Here is a 17236-nt window from a genome sequence, read left to right on the forward strand (position 1 = left end):
ATTCATCGGAACAAGACCAAGCCTCCTTAATATGTTCGCCACTCCTCAAATGTAAAGAGCTCTGTGGCATGGTGGTAATATCCCGATCTCTGGGCTAGGAGGCCTGGGTTCTAGTCTGACCTGCTCAACAGAAGAGACCAAGTCAAGTGAAAAATTACTCATTGAGGAAATAAGGAGGAGGCTTTGAATTTCCGTAAACTGTAGGTGCACTCAATTCTTTTAGCAGCTTAAGATTTGTTGTGTTGAGAAAAAGTGGATTTCGGTCAATGCTTGTGGAAAGATGTAGTATAAGCTGCTGTTTCAGAAAAGGACTTTAATTATGTTATTCACAGCACAATGTCCTGTTGCAAAGATAAATCTGGTTAACCAGCCTGTACTGATAAATTTAAAATGTCTAGTTCCCAAAAATGACGATATCTTGAATGTAATTTTTTTCCTCATAGGTGTGTCCATTGTAAGTTAAACCCATAAGACCATAACAAATAGGAACAGCTGTTCGGTCCCTTGAGCCTGCTCACCATTCAATATGATCATGGCTGATCCAACATTCCCCACATCCACTTTCCTGTATTTTCCATGTAACCTTGATTTTTCTTCCTGATCAAGAAACTACTTCAGGCTTAAATATACAAAAGGACTCTGCTCCCACACCTCATTGTGGCAAGGCATTCCATAGCCTCTGAGAGAAGAAATCCCTCCTCATTTCTGTCTTAAATTGGCCTCTATCTCTTCTGAGGCTTTGCTCTCTGGTACCAGACCCTTCCATGAGGGGAAACATCCTCTCAGCATTTACCCTATCAAGCCCCTTAAGAATCCTGTATGCTTTAATGAGATCCCCTCTCATTTTTCTAAACTCCAGTGAATAGAGCCCCAATCTGTTTAGCCTTTGCTCATAAGACAATCCATCCATACCAGGAATCATCCTAGTGAACATTCCCTGAAATTCCTCTAATGAAATGTTATCTTTCCTTATATAAGGGGGCCAAAACTACTCACAATACTTCAGATGCGGTCGCACCAGCACCTTGTACAGTTGCAGTAAGACTTCCCTACTCTTATACTGCAACTCCTTTGAAATTAGAGCCAACATTCCATTCACCTTCCTGATTACCTGCTGCACTTGTGTGTGTTATCTTTCTGCTTTTTGTGCATAAGTGCCCCAATTCCCCTTGTGTTGCAGCTTTCTGCAGTTTTTCTCCATTTAAATAATATTCTGTTCTTTTGTTCTCCCTTCCAAAATGAAATACTTTGCATTTTCCCAAATTATACTCCATTTCCCAACATTTTTCCACTTACCCAATGTATCAATATCTCTCTGTAACCTGTTCATATCACCTTCGCAACTTGCCTTTCCACCTATTTTTGCAAATCTTTGCGTTGTCTGCAAATTTGGCTGCAGTACATTTGCTTCCATCCCTCACAATATTAATATATATATAGTAAACAGCTGCAGTCCCAGCACTGATCCGTGGGAAACCTCACTGCTTACATGTTGCCAACCCGAAAATGAATCCTTATTCCCACTCCTTGTTTCCTGTTTCTCAAACCATATGCTTATTTCGAATGATTTAGCACCAAATCCTACCTGTTCAAGTGCTAAGCTGATAATAACCTGCATTTAGGAGCGCCTTTCATATTGCAAGCCATCCCAAGATGCTTCACAGTAATTGTAAGCAAACTTTAAACAAATAACCTTTTTTCTCATATTAGAGTACCTTACAAAACACATTGCATTGATTAATTGTATTGACCAAGGACATTCCCTTGAGCTTGATGTTATGGAAACAATTATGTTTTTTATACAAGTATAAGAAACAAGGGCAGAAGTAGGTCACTCGGCCCTTTGAGTTCTTCTGCCAATTTCCCATGATCACGTCAGCTCTGCCACCTCCAATCTACCTGCTGCATTATCCCTGTAATATATAATTTCCTTAGTATACAATGAGTCAAAGAGCAACCTTTGGGTAGAGCGCACATGCCAGAGTTCAATCTATTTGACTGCATCTTGAGTGTAACTTAGGTTCCGCAGCTGTCTGATGCTGAGAATTCCAAAGATTTACAATGCTTTGAGTGAAATGCTTCTTCTCATCTCAGTTGGAATTGGCCGACCCCTTTTCTCTGAGGCTGAGTCTTAGTTCTAGACACTCTGGCCAGCAAAAACAACCTCTCAGTTTTTACCCTGACAAGCCCTTGAGGAATATTATAAATCTCAATTAGATCATTTCTTATTCTTCTGAATTTCGGAATATATGGGTCAAGTTACTTAATGAGCCTTTGAGGCACTTCCTCAACAAACAAAACATGTTGTACCTTTGATAAGGAGGTCAAAACTGTACACAGTATTCCGAGTGTGGTCTCATTAAGGTACTTTTTTTTTGGAAGTAAGATTTCTTTACCCTGACAATCAATTTATTTTAATAAAAACCGAGAGGTTGATTGTTTTCCTATTTGTTTTCTGTACTTGCATGGTACAGTCATTGAGATCTACAGCATAGAAAAAGGCTCTTCAGCCTGTCACCTTCTTGTCAGTCAATAACAACCATCTATTCTCATCTTATTTTATAGCATTTGGCCCTAGCCTTGTATGGCTTGGCATTGCAAGTGCATATCTGAATACTTCTTAAATATTATGAAGGTTTCTGCCTCTGCCCCCTTTACAGGTAGTGAGCTCTTGATTCCCACCTCCTTCCGGGTGAAAAAGATTTTACTCACGTCTCCTCAAAATGCTCTGCCCATTATCTTAAATCTATGCACGCTCCCCACCACCATCCTCCACACCCCCCCCCACCCCCGTCATTGATTCCTCTGCCAAGGATAACATTTTCTTCCCGTCTACCCTATCTGTGCCCTTCATAATTTTATACACTTCAATGATAGGCCCTCTCGAGAAAAACAACCCAGTCTGTTCAATCTGGATGAGTGTGAGATGATGCAATTGGCCAGGATAAAAAAGGCAACAGAATACACGTTGAATTTAATCAAGAATAGCTTCTTCCCCATTGTTATCAGACTTTTGACCTATTTCTGCACTTTCTCTGCATTCTGTTCTATTACCCTGACATACTAATGCATGGTGTGATTTGCCTCAATAGCATACAATACAATACTTTTCGCTGTATCTCATTTCATGTGACAATAATAATCAAATCAAATTAATCTGTCTTCATAACTGAAACTCTCTAGCCCCGGTAACATTCTGGCAAATCTCCTCTGCACCCTTTCCAGTACTATCACAGCTTAATGTGGATTCCAGAACTGTATATAATAGTCCAGCAGTGGCCTAACCAATGATCTATACAGTTCCAACATAACCTCCCTGCTCTTAAACTCTGCACCTTGACTAATAAAGACATATGCCATATACCATATGCCTTCTTAACTATTTTATTCACCTGTCCTGATACCTTAAGGGGCCAGTGTACATGCACACTAAAGTCCCTCTGATGTCGGTGCATGCCAGAGTCCAACCATTCATCATGTATTCCCTTGGCTTGATTGTCCTGCCCAGGTTCATCACCTCACACTTATCGAGATTGAATTCCATTTGCCACTGATCAGCCTGTCTGACCAGCTATCTATGTTCTCTTGTGGTCTAAGGTTATCCTCCTGAATAGTTCATACTTCCCTAATTTTTGTAACCTTTTTTTGTATCTTTCAATGATTCATATTTACAGGGACAATGAATTCCCTTTGAATTCCCAGTATCCCACCGTTTAAAAAAATGCTTTGCTACTTTTCTATTGAGGTGGATAACTTCACATTTCTCTACATTATATTCCATAAACCACTGACTGGTCTGCCCATGTAACCTGTTAACATCCTTTTGCAGCATCTTTGCTTTCTCTGCCCAATGTATTTTCCCACCTTCGTTTGTATCATCAGCCAACTTGGATACATTACCAGGAGTCTCTTCTTGAAAGTCATTGATATAGATTGTAAGTAGCTATGACATAAGCACTGACCTTCATTTTGCTCCAGCCTACCAACCTCAAAATGAACCATTTATTCATGTTCTCTTTTTTGTGTCCATTAGCCCAGTCCTCATACTGTTCATGTATTTCACACTGGCTCCATGTACCCTCATTTTGTGTAACTTGATAACTTGTTGAAAAAAATTTAAAGATCTAGATATAATAAATCTGATAGTTTTCCCTTAACCACTCTGTTTGTTGCAACCTCAACAAGATGCCAACTCATGAAACATAGTTCTATTTCCATAATTCTCCCTGCATGTTAATTTCTTAAGGAAATCTGTAATTATTTCAAATTATAAAGGACTTATCCAAATGTTTTTCATTGCTTATCTGCTGTCATATCTTTTAAAGTAATTTAGTTTAATCTTCAGTGGAAGTTTAATGTAGTTTGGCACAGCCTACTACCAGTAGCGTTCCAAACTCAGATATCCAGAAAGCTTGTGGGAGCAGCTGCATGGGAGATAGTCTCTCAAAGTGTGAAATGTCTCAGCCACCTCACATCTACTGTTATTCCTCCAGCCTACTTTTTTGATGATGGTAGGGATTTGCTACTTGCCACTTGCCACAGCACAAAGAGTCCAGTTTTAACATTTCAGTTCCACAGTTAAGAAATACATTGTGAGCGGCCGGAGACAATGCAAACAAATATTCATGGACTCCCGGAAACTGACAAAAAATCAACACAGCAACACTGAGAAAAACTTCCCAATTTGTTTATTATTCTTCTATTTTAAATCTGTCACTTTTGTAGCTTCCCTTTTCATTTTCCCTTCATTTTTCTCTGAGTTTACTCTATAGAATGTGATAGCACAAAATGGGCCATTCTGAGGAACAAGTTTGAGGCAGCTCCTGGTGAAACTCACTGTTTGCTCAGTCCCATTTCCAATTTCCTCTTTTGTTTTCCATGTTCTACTTCCTTGTACTCGCTCATTTCCTCTCCTGTATGTGCAAGCAACCCTTTTTCTCAAAACTTTTCTTAATATTTAATCCTTTCTCCCCTCTTTTTCTTTCTTTAATGTCACTGCCCCTCACACATTCTTTAATTTCTTTCCCTTTTCTTGATTATTGTTTGTGTTTTCTTGTGTTAGTTTCAGATAATATTTCCTCTTTTTCATTCCCAGTCTTATTTTACAATGTCCTTATTTCTTTATCCCTCACTTTTTCTCTTATTTTAATCTCTTGATTATTTTCTTTGTCTATTCCTTTGTTTTCTAACTACTATTCTCTCTTGTTTTAATCTGGTTTTTTTGTTTTATTACACTCATCTTTTATTATGTATTTATTTCTCTCTCTTTTCCTTTCTTCCAGATTCCTCTTTCCATTTCCTCACTTCACTCTTTCTTTTGCTCTTTCCTTTCACCCTCTCTCATTTCTCTTTCATCTTGTTTCATCCCTTTTTTGTTTTCTCTCTCTAAGCCTGCTTGACTAAGCCCTGGTACTTCTGTAATTATGTGCATGAATTGTAATGGAAAAGAAAACAATAATTATTTATTTTTGTGTTCCAAGTGCTACGGTGCTGAAAGTCTGCATTTGAACACCTTATTGTTTTCATCTGTGGCTATTGTACGTCCTATTGCAGAGGTTAAACAGGTCCTGAAATTCTACTGGGAAACATAAGCCAGCCTTATGGGAACAGGGTGCACCTGTTCATTTGGTGCAGAAAGGTGAGAAATGCTTTAAATAATTAAACACTTTAAAACATTAATGCAGCCTTTAAGCCATAAGACACCATGTGTGTACTCAATTAATGGGCAGTTTGATGTTTACTTCATATTAGCCAATGCTGCAGATGGCACACACACAGACTACTAGGCTTTAAGTCAAACATACGTCCCTCTCCGATCCGATTGTCATTCTTCTAAGCTCGCTCCAGAAGTTTCAAAGGAATTAACCTTCCCGGTCTCCAGTACATTTGGATTTTCCCAGCTTCTCCCTCATTATCTTAATATCTTCCACCCATCCCCGACTTCCCCACCACACACACACACTTTTCAATTCCCTCTCCTGTTTCTCTAACCAAGTTCAATCAACAGGGTCACCACCCTATAAATCGTGCAGGGGTAAAAGCTGAAGCAACATGAAGAGAGACTGTACCTTTCAGTTTTGAGAAAATAGCCAAGGGCACAACCTCAGAATGAAGGGGCGACTCTTTAGAACTGAGATGAGGAGAATTTCCTCAGCCAGAGCGTGAATCTGTGGAAGTCATTGCCAAAGAAGACTGTGAAGGACACATCATTGGGCGTATTTAAGACACAGATAGATAGATTCTTGACTTGTAAGGTCATCAAGGCTAACAGGAGAAAGTTGGGAAGAACGGGGTTGAGTAGCATATCAGCCATCATCGAATAGTGGTGCACACTCAATGGACTGAATGGCCTATTTCTACTCCTATATCTTATATTCTGGACAGGGGCAGAAAAGATGGGCCAATTGGCCTCCTTTTGTACTGTATCTATGTTAGCTAGTCAGATTTAAAAACATTTTGGTGAGTACATCACGGACATGTCTTCACAGAAGCATCCCAGGTGGCTGCTAGAGACCTAACCTGTCAGCCCAGCCACAGGCAAGTGAACACCTATCATTGTCGGTTATTAATAACTTCATTCAGATGCACAAACAGGGACAGAAACAAAACAGATGTTTGTCGGAGACAGAAAGGACCGCAGATGCTGGAAGCTAAAGTCAAAAAATGTGGAGCTGGAAAAGCACAGCCAGTCAGACAGCATCCGAGGAGCAGGAAAGTCAACGCTTCTTTTCGGAACCCTTCTTCAGGACTGGAGAGGGGGAGAGAAGCCAAGAAATAAATAGAGCAAGGGGATTGGAGTTGAAGGGAGGGTAACTGAGATGGAGATAGGTGGCTGCAGGTAGGGGGTTATTGTGATTGGTCTGTGGGAAGAGTGGAGCAGATAGGTGAGTGGGAAGATGGACAGGTTGAGGTTGGAGAGATTTTAAAGCTGGTGAAGTCAATATTCAGGCTATTGCACTGTCAGCTCCAAAGGGAAAATATGCGGTGTTGTTCCTTTAGTTTGCATTTGGTCTGACTCTGACAGTGGAGGAAGCCAAGGATGGACATGTCTCCAGGAGAGTGGGAGGTTTGTCGGAGGCATTTGTGGAAACTGAATCTAAGGCAGGAGGAGTCAACCAAAACGATCTGCAATATGCAGTCTCTGGCATGACAGTATCAGGCTTTTTAGACAATTCAAACTAAATGACCACTTCCACCTAAATGCAACGGATACATGGGAACACCACTACCTGCAAGCTCCTACCAAGCCACTCACCATCTTGACTTGTAAATATGTCATTGTTCCTTCACTGTTGCTAGGTCAAAATTCTGAAATTCCTTCCCTAACAGTCTATGTATGGCACACTGACTGCAGGTAGTTCAAGAAGAGAGCTCATCACCAACTTCTCAAGGGCAACTAGGGAAGGACAAGAAATTCCAGCCCAGCCAGTTACACCCACATCACAGGAGTGAAAGATAAATGCTCTCAAGGATGTGAGTCTTCAGTTCTGTAGATTGAAGAAGTTGCTATTGCTTTTCTAACAGAAGATTGGTAGAATATATGATACAGGTGCTCAGAGTTCTACACAGTACATAGAGATTGTTCTCAATGGTGCAAGGGTCAAGATCCAAATGACATAGATCTAACATGATTATCAAAAGAAGCAAAGGCAATATGAAGGAAACCCTTTTTTTAGTGCAGTGAGTTGATACAATTTGGAATGCATTGTCTGAAAGATTGACGGAGACAGATTCAATTGTGACTTTCAAAATGAAATTGGATAAGTACATGCTGATAAAACCATTGCAGATATACAGTGAAGAAATAGTTGAGTGGGACTACTGAATTGCTCTTGAGTGAGCCAGCACCAGTTTTATGGGCTGGATAGCCTCCTGTGTTGTAACCATTTTACCATTCTATTCTTATAAATGAGGCTGCGCCGGTTAATCCTTTCATAAGCAGGCAATTTGTCGAACTCTGCCTTTCTCAACTGGGGGAGAAAGGGGTTAGATCAAAGGCCACAGCACTAAGGTTCTAAACAGTAGAAGAGAAGTTATGTTAGTCAAGGAATATTGGTTAATTAAGACCGGTTTCGAATTTCTGGTTAAAAAGTTAGATTTGGAGGCAAAACAATAATTCTCATTTATGACTCAGGGATGTAGAGGCAGAGGGGCAGTGTATTGAAACTTAGAAAGAAAGAGAAAAGTAGAATTGAGAGTAGCGATAACTCTATACTAAAGCCAAGACTTGGGACAAGATCCTGACCACGCATAAAGCAGACACAGGAAGTCAATGATAGCAGTTTTGAACTGTGGGGAAATACAATATCGGGAATGAAAAATATTGTCCATTTATGTGATGCTTCTCCTTAATATTGTGAAACCCAGTTATTCATGCAATGCAGTAATTAAATATTTAGTGTAACAGGTGATCTGATCACTTGCACAACCTTTATTAAATATTAATAACAAAAATAAATGTTGTATAACTAATGCCATACATGTTAATGCAAGAAACATGCATATTTAATATTACCTGAAATGCTGTTGTGCTGTATTGATGTTGCTTTAATATTGTGCAGTAGGATGATAGGGTATTCAGATGTAACTGCACATTTTCACAGTCATCAAATATCCAAACCTGGCTGTGTTGTTATGAAGCATCATCTTTCACTACCAGGTGAGGAGGAATATCAGACTGCACCTTCTTTGCGTGCACCCAGGCATGCAACTAAATTGTGATGTTGATATTGGTCTATGAAAAAGAAAGAAAGATTTATATTTACATAACACTTTTCACAATCTTAAGACATCCCAAAATATATGATAGTTAATAAGGTACTTTTGAAGAATATCTACTGTTGTAACGTACTAATGTCAAAGTAGCCTGTATTTTATGATGTTAATTGAGGAATAAATATTGGCCTGTGTACCAGGGCAACTTCTGTACCCTTCTTTGCAATAGTGTCACATTTTTTTCTGAACACCTGTCTGCAAGTGCAGAATGGCCTTGGTTTAATCTCTCACCCAAACCAATAGCTGTCCAACTGTGCAACACTTGCTCAAGTCCTGAAATGGGACTTGAACTCACCACTCTTTGGACATACAGGCTGGAGCGCTACCAATTGACCAAAAGCACACTGCAGGTTTATGCATTCTCATTGTCCAAGAATAGAGAATGTGGCAGAACAGCAAGAAGGGGAAAAACAATGAATAAAGCTGCCATAAATAAAATGCTTCAACTTTTTGTTTCATATGTTTCTTGGAGAGTTTGTTTGCTGGCCTAGTTTTCACAGTATGTGTCAGTTATTTCTCTCTAATTCAACAAAGGGCTAGAAGCTAAAGGAGTGCAGAACTACACTAATTCCCATCAAACAAAAGATCGCGCCTGATTAAAATAGACCTTCAATCAAATCAAAAGCAAAAGTTTCCTCAGCACACTGAGCCTATAAGGCACTTTGGGAGTCATCTGATTAGCCTCACTCCTAACTCTATTTCTGTGGCCTTGTAATTTTCTCTTTTGAAGTATTCACATGATTCATTTTAGAAAGTCCCATTGAATCAGCTTCCACTTTCATTTGTGTAATTCAAATCATCATCACTCTGTGCACAACGAAAGTCTTCTTTCCCATTACTTTGCTGATCACCTTTAATCTCTGTTCCCTAGTTACCAATCCACCTACGAATGGAAGAAATTTCTCCCTGTTTACTGTATTAATTAATAATTTTGTTATTTTCTCTTCTAATACAAGGTCGGATTCTCACACATCAGCTTTACATGACTAAATAAATGTGTGACCTTTGAGAAGGATGGACAGAGATCTATGTCCATCATTCTGTGTAGCATGAGAGTGTCCTTTTTAAAAAAAAGCACTGTTTTCCAAAAAACAATTGGTGGACCATAGCAATGTTACCATGATGAGGATCTGTCAAGGAATCTACCCAATGTTTTTATGTTGTCTATGGTTCCAGTTCTTTTGGGAGATGTTACACAGCTGATACATATTGCTATTATAATGAATCCCTTCAGTTAATGTGAAAAAGTTAGGTGGTGCTCCTGAACTGTTGAAGATGTTGCCAGTTAAAAGACATTCCACAAGCTGTCAGTCATTGCTTGCCACTATGATCACCTGAGATCTGTCATTTTTTCCTTTGTGAATTCTAGAGAGGGCTTACCTTGACCAATGGAGCCAGAGGCATTTATTTATTTCATATATTGCCTAATTGGATATCCCTCAAGAATGACGCTTATGACAGAATTTAGCAGGATATCTTTGTCTACTGTCATTCCTAACATTAACCCTGTCTAGAGTCATGCAGATGCAATGACACGGACGCATCTACACTCATATCACAGAGGAGTTACAAATTATTGTGTTCCTGCCATCATTAAATATGATTTAATGGGAATAATTCTACATTTGGAGGATAAGATTTGTTTTAACAGATGAGAAAAGGAATATTCTTTTCTTGTTTTCTGCACAAGGAAATGATGCATGGTGCATGATGCTAATTAGATGATAAAAACTAAAAGAATCTGGATGCTGTAAATCAGGAACAAAAACAGAAGTTGCAGGTAAAGCTCAGCAGGTCTGGCAACATCTGTGAAGAAAAAAAATCAGATATTAATGTTCCTGGTCTAGTGACCCTTCCTCAGAACTCAATTAGATGATGTTGACATTTGGGTGCTATCTTCTCATCCACTTTTGTTTCAAATTCAATTCTGTTAATCTCCTTTGCTCTTACTTGGCTCAACACCAAATAAGAGGGCATTATTAGAGTGATCCTGCCTTTTCTTGTGCTAAGTGTTTACAACCAGCCTCCAGGAACAGCTAATGGACCATCCCTGAAAGACTGCTGCCTGGGTTCTTCTATCTTCACAGGTATGCTGCTGGTTACTATTCAATACATTGGCCTGCCCCAAGCAATGTACTTGCTCACGTGGGAAGAAATACTATGTTTCCAGCCTCCCTGCCTTTTCAATTGCTCACACATTGCCTGGGTTGTGAATGGAGCAGCAATGTTCACCCATAGCTGGAGAACTTGGAGAACACTACATTCACATCTGCATGGAACAGTCACCCTTCAGTCAATGCTTCAGACTTCACAAAAGTCACAGACTATCAACAAATATTTAATAAATCTTTATGTGGCAACTACATCGTCTGTAGAAAACATGAGAAACCTTCCATAGACTTGTAATACTCTTCCTTTTTTGATGCCACAAGATATTCAACTTGGAATGAGGAGCCTAACTAACACAATGGGCTCAAACTTAAGTTAGCACAGTAGCCTCAGCAACAACTCAAAGCAAAGAAAAACATAACATTCTGTGACCAATAGATTAATGTATATCAATATTAGCAACCAGTAAACAAAAAAAGCTTAGGGAACCCAACTAAAAATTAATACAAATATCGAGTGAAATGAATGCTATATTAATCTGGACAATGTAATATAAACCACATTTCATAACCTGAGCAATATTCTGAAGATATTTATAACAACACTCTAAGCGTTTTATTCAGACTTAAACAAGAAATCCACATTAATAAATTCAAGTTCAACTTTAACAACACAAATATTGCAGGAAATATATCTGTTTTCAATGTTATGGAAGAGAAACTAATCTTCAGGAAATTCTACAAGTGCTAACTGTAAAGACAGTGAAATACATTCGAATTGTTTTAAGGAGGTTTCGTTTGTTTTTTTGTCTCCTTCAGGAAGCCTAAATATTGGGATCTGATGGGGAGAGAGGGGAGGAACTGAAGTAAATATTCCCCCGCCCCCTTCTCCTCATGGACCCCGCTACCTGCTGAACACGTTTCTGCCAAATTGTCCATTGATTTTAAATTCATCAGCGGCTGCATAGCTAGCACTAGGCTTAATTTCCCAAGATACCATTTAGGTTAAAGGCATCCTGTCAATAAAGTACAGATCTGGGGAAAAAAAAGCCCTTCCGAGCTCACTCCTATTCACAATGTGAAAGGGGTTGGGCTCCTACCTCTTCTCTACCAGCCTGTTCTCAAAGTGCAGCATTGCCCTTCAATGAAACCAGCAAACCTAGTGACTTGGGAAGAGATTGATATCAACAGTTCGCCTGAGCCTCGCAGCCTTTCATAAAACACCTCTCCATTCCAATTTCCGTTCGATAATTACTTAGTGAGAGAGACTGTGATGAATTTTGTACATGAAATAGATCTTCTTCTCCCTTTCCACTCTGAACAGTATACTGTCGACGGCGGAGAAGCCGACATTCCCGACCCTTGTAGTGCTGCCCCCTCGGTCTTTAATGCAAAGGTCCTAGCGATTATGAAGGAAATTAGAAGGTGACAGATCATTTATCCTGATCAGCTAACTGACTGTTTCATTTGGGGAAGACAGTGTTCAAAATGTAAATAAGAGATGGAAATGTAAATGTAAATAAAATCGGGTTTGATTTTCAACATGATCAGATAAATTAACATTTTTTTATATTTCTCTTTTTTTCAAATGATGGGAGATGTAATTGATTTTGAGTATCGCATCTTTAAAATCGATTAAAGATTGTAGCAAGGTTCGTTTAGTTTTTACAACAAAATCCATTATCTAAAATGACGACGTTTGTCATTTCTCCAAATAATGCAACGAGCTGCTTGCGATGTTCCAGAGAGAAATCACACTTTATGCCTCGTGTACTTGTCGCTGGGAGCTTGAAGTTATGAGGCGGACAGTTATAAATATCCCCTCCCAGCCCTGCGTCTGCATCGAAATGTTGGGCGAAAGTGTCCTTTCACATTCGGCTTAATCATATTTCTCTCTCACTCTCTCTATCTATCTCTTTCACTCCGAGTGGTGTTAATATAAATAAGAATTGATTTCAATACGGTGACTGCATAGAGCAGAAGACTGCAGGTGCTGGAAAGCTAAAACAAAAAGCAGAAAATGCCGGCAGTGCTCAGGGAGTCATAGAGCGCCTGTTGAGAGAGAGAGAGACAGAGAAAGAGTTAACGGTTCAAAGCTCAGGAGGTGTCTAACAGAAGGTCAGAGAGTTGAAATCAGTACTGAGACCCTCCCTGTAGATACTGCCCGGCCGTCTGAGTATCTCCAACACTTCTTTGAGCGTTTCCTGCACTGCTATAGAATTGTATGTATCAATATAACATTTCTACATATCGGTGTGTGTGAGGTGTTGCTTCTGCTACTTTGCACTGACTGATGCCTCTGCTTGCTGGCTTAGCCAAGGAATGGGTGAAGTGGCTGTCCCAGAACCGAGTCTCAGGCCTGTCTAGCAGACGCTCTGTGAACACATCACCCTTCACCATTACCCCCTCGTATCAGAGGGAGAACAGCTACATGTTTCTAAACCATTCACGCTGGGGTGAGCGAACGCCTGAAATTGAGAACGACTTCTGCAGATGGAGTTAACCGAGAGGGGGTTGTGGGGGGGGACAAATGTTGCTTTTGTTTTCAATATGTGGATGGGGTGGGGGAGGTGGGGGTCGGTGATTTTTGATCTGAAGTGACGGAACAGTGACGGGTCCAGAGAGCTCAGTAATGGACAGCACAAAGGAGCAGAGTCAACGGGAGCATCTCAACAATGATCTACTGTTGGCGTTACTGGCTCAAAACCGGCAACTTCGAAACGGTGAGAGAAAAAAAAGATCTTAAGGTTCATTAATATACAACTCAGTGAAGGCTATATTCTCTGACTGGCATTAGGGATTCTAGGGCTTTTTTAAAAAAAAAACAACTTGGAGTAAATTAATAGGGTGTCTCCAGAGTCAGAATACAACAAGACTTTCCTAAATAGCCTTTTTATTTTAGAAAGAAAACAGAGGAGACAAACTTTATTCCAACCAACTAGACCTCGTTAATGTGCTTCACCTTCCAGATTTCTGAATTGTGGAGTGAGTGCGTGCATCAGCCTCTCTCTGCGAAGAGAGGCCAGAAACGATTTGATCAGCTGCTTTTTATATTTAAAATAGAGGGATTTCCCCGTAAATAATAAAAAAAACACAAATTCCTATACGACATGCTTTTGTTGCTTGGTGAATAGGTTAGGTTTAAACAAGCAAGGCGCAGTTATGCAGTCAATTATTCCAAAGGCAGACTTGTCAGGAGACAACTATTCCCTAATAGCATTTGTGCTAAAGTGCAATTTAATTTTCTCTCCCTTATCAATAGCTTTCTTTGCCATCTGACAATTAGGAGCGGCTAAGGGGAAAGAGCTGCCTTTTTGTGTATGTGTGCGCGTGTGTGTCTGTTCGGGTTTGTCTAGTGATCCGCCAGAAAACAAGCAATTTAATCGTTCTCCTTCCCGAATCGAATCTGTTTTCTTTCATTACTGTTGTGCATTTATCTAACTGTATAAAGTTTATCTGGGACGGCGGCTAACCGGGCTGACTCGAGCAATGAGATCCAGTTACCAGCGGTAGGTCCTGCTGTCAATTCTATTTAAAAAAAAATCAGGATACATTGATGGGAATGTTTTGAGACAACGGTTTCAGTCTCAGTCTTGTGTGTTCATGTAGTTAACAGGGTCTACTTCGTGACTGCAGGGTATTTAATCCTGGACTTGCCGGGAAGACAGAAAAGATATGGTTTGATTTCTAAATGTACAGGATTTATTCACTAGTGCGAAATTAGAATGTGTGGAATACGTTTAATGTTTAAAATTGAAAATTGAGCAGACGGAATAGAATTATTTGAATTATGAGTCCAGCCGTAAACAAAGAGGCAGATTCGGGCCTAACAACGGAACAAATGACATACATGGCATCAATTGTCAACTCCAGCATAGTTCGGCGTAATGGCATTTAGTGCTTATGTGGAGAGATGCTCTGCACTGTGTGGCGTTCAGTCTAAATAAGGTTGGGAACTGCTCTTTGCAAATAATACTTAGATAGTACAGAACTCTTTTTTCTTCTTTCGAATAAAACTGCGCCCTAACTCGATTACTGGCATGGCCTATCTTCTGTTTAGCATTTGACGGTAACCATCTGCTCAGTGCAAGCCCACCAAGACGCCACCGCCAAACCAAGAACCGCTGTTCCACTGCTGCAGGAACCCAGTGAAAGAAGGAGTGTTATATCAGTGGAGGCTTGCGGGCTGCAATGATGCACTGTAAACTAGATCACCTACTTAGGATTCAACAAGCCATAACATATACATGTTTCTGAGTGTGTGTTGATGGTGGGGCTCGTGGGCTGAAGAGGTGCCTCTACCAAATTAAGCAAATGTGGATGTTGCAAATAAGTACTTTATGCTGCTTAATTTGACGTTCTGAAATACATTTGTTTTTGTTTTGAACTGTTATGTTTGCTTTTGGGATAACACACTAGTTGTAATATTACACAATAGTACCTGCAACTTACCATATTTTCTAGTGTATTTAATATATAATATTTTATGCGTTTTAAACCCGCAATAAATAACTTTATAAGTTAAGACATTAATTGTTTGGCTGAAAGTGGCGATTAGGGGAAAGTTTGACGCTACATTTGTCCAGCCCCTGAAGAATAGCGAACAAGGTGGTCGCTCGTGAATTGTGAAACTAGCTTGAGGATTAAACTTTATTAGAAGGAGCTGAAAAGGCACCCCTAAGGTCTCCTCTGCGTATCAGGGTGTAAGTACGTCCAATACCGAAATCAGGCAGATGAAATCTCTCTCTTCTTCAACAACAGCAAGGGAAAGGCCGCACCTTGTTATTTGCTGCAAGTTGACACTTAGCCACATTGTATTGTATTGGAGGAAGGGATTGAAAGCTTCGTTGTTGAGGAAGGTTCCATAGAACGATTTAAAAAGCGAAGGAGGCAGAAAAACCCAAAGGTTAAGGAAGAGAATTCCACAGTTTGGAGTTCCGGGAGCTGATAATACAATGGTAGGACAGCTATTAAACTGGGAATCTGCTCAAGCCAGAATTGGAACAATGCAAATACTTGGGTTGTAGTTTAAAGGCGATTACAGATAGAATTAAATGTGCAGTCTTCTGTCTCTTTTTTGTATATCTGTTTCTATATTTTCACCCCTCTGGTTATTTAAATCTGTCTCGTTGCGTACATCTCTAGACGGATGTGATTTCTCCCCTCACCCCCAAATACCGTGTCCCTGCCCTGTCTCTCCCCTCTGTAAGCTCCTTATATTGTAAGAGCTGCTCAGACGGCTGAATCCAGCCTTCAGTAATATCAGTGCGCTAACCAACAGACTTAGCAGAGGCACATGGTCACATTTCTGAGCCTTTGATGAATTTATTTTTCGAAGTTTTGAGTGATTAAAAGATAGTCCCAAAACGTTTCAAACGAACGCGTAGATATTGCGGCGCTGTGTTTTTCAAATGCACCGGTTTTATTTGGATGGAGTGCTTTGATAGATAGAGCACGAATTATATTCTATTTCAGAATCAAAATGCCACCGCAACAATGTCTGCATCCGCCTTGTAATACTGAATGGTTGTTTCAATAAGAAATAGAATGGTTATAGTCTTTCGTTGGAGACATTCTGTTAATATTAATAAATGCATCCAGTGGAACTGGATTTATTTTATATGTTAAATATGCATATTTCCAAGCGTTGTGCAGCAGAAAACTTCCATAGAATTAAAACTGTCGGAGAGAATCCTCAAGAAATGTAGCCCGCTTACTTTGACTAACGGCACGAGGCCTGAAAGAAAATCCTTCGACCGCGCGTTGCTGTGTTCATATCTGTATATACAGATGGCCAGCTCATTCCCTCTTCTGGTGCTTTCTTCTAGATACCAATGTTTAACGGTTTAAAACAGTACAGACCAGTCTTGTAGACAACAACACAAATTATTTGCCAGGTTCTTTCTCTGGTGGCTGGGATCCAACATAGCTAAATCTGGTTGATTAAAGTATGTGAATTAACAGTGCAAGGAATGACTGGGAACGGTGCATGTGTAATGGTAAATTAGTCAAAATATGCAGGAACTGCAGCCAGCGGCATCACACAAATAGATCAGTCATTAAGAAGCAGCGCTCATTGTATACAAGCTCCGGTAAATATAAGACTTGTGCGTCTCTTAAACTACTACGCTCGTGTTTGCAACTCTCCTGTAAATTTAGCGCTTATTGCGTACAGCTCTCTAGTAAATATAACATTCATTGTATACAGTATTCTTGTAAATATAACATTCATTGTATCCAGCTCTCTTGTAAATACAACATTCATTGTATACAGCTCTCCTGTAAATATAACACTCACTGTACACAGTATTCTTGTAACTATAACGCCCATTGTATTCAGTTCCCCTGTAAGT

At 39.8% G+C, this 17236-nt stretch overlaps 1 protein-coding gene across 1 annotated transcript in view; it reads left to right on the forward strand.

The window, feature by feature from the left end:
- The window catches only part of lhx4 (LIM homeobox 4), a 200231-nt gene that overhangs the window by 85984 nt on the left and 97011 nt on the right, over positions 1 to 17236 (forward strand). The window contains exon 8 of the mRNA XM_048602136.1: positions 6161 to 6175. Coding sequence (XP_048458093.1) covers positions 6161 to 6175 — 15 coding nt within the window. The remainder of the gene's footprint in view (positions 1 to 6160; positions 6176 to 17236) is intronic.

The sequence above is a fragment of the Rhincodon typus genome, chromosome 10 (assembly GCF_021869965.1).
Source record: "Rhincodon typus isolate 14 chromosome 10, sRhiTyp1.1, whole genome shotgun sequence".
Taxonomy (NCBI): domain Eukaryota; kingdom Metazoa; phylum Chordata; class Chondrichthyes; order Orectolobiformes; family Rhincodontidae; genus Rhincodon; species Rhincodon typus.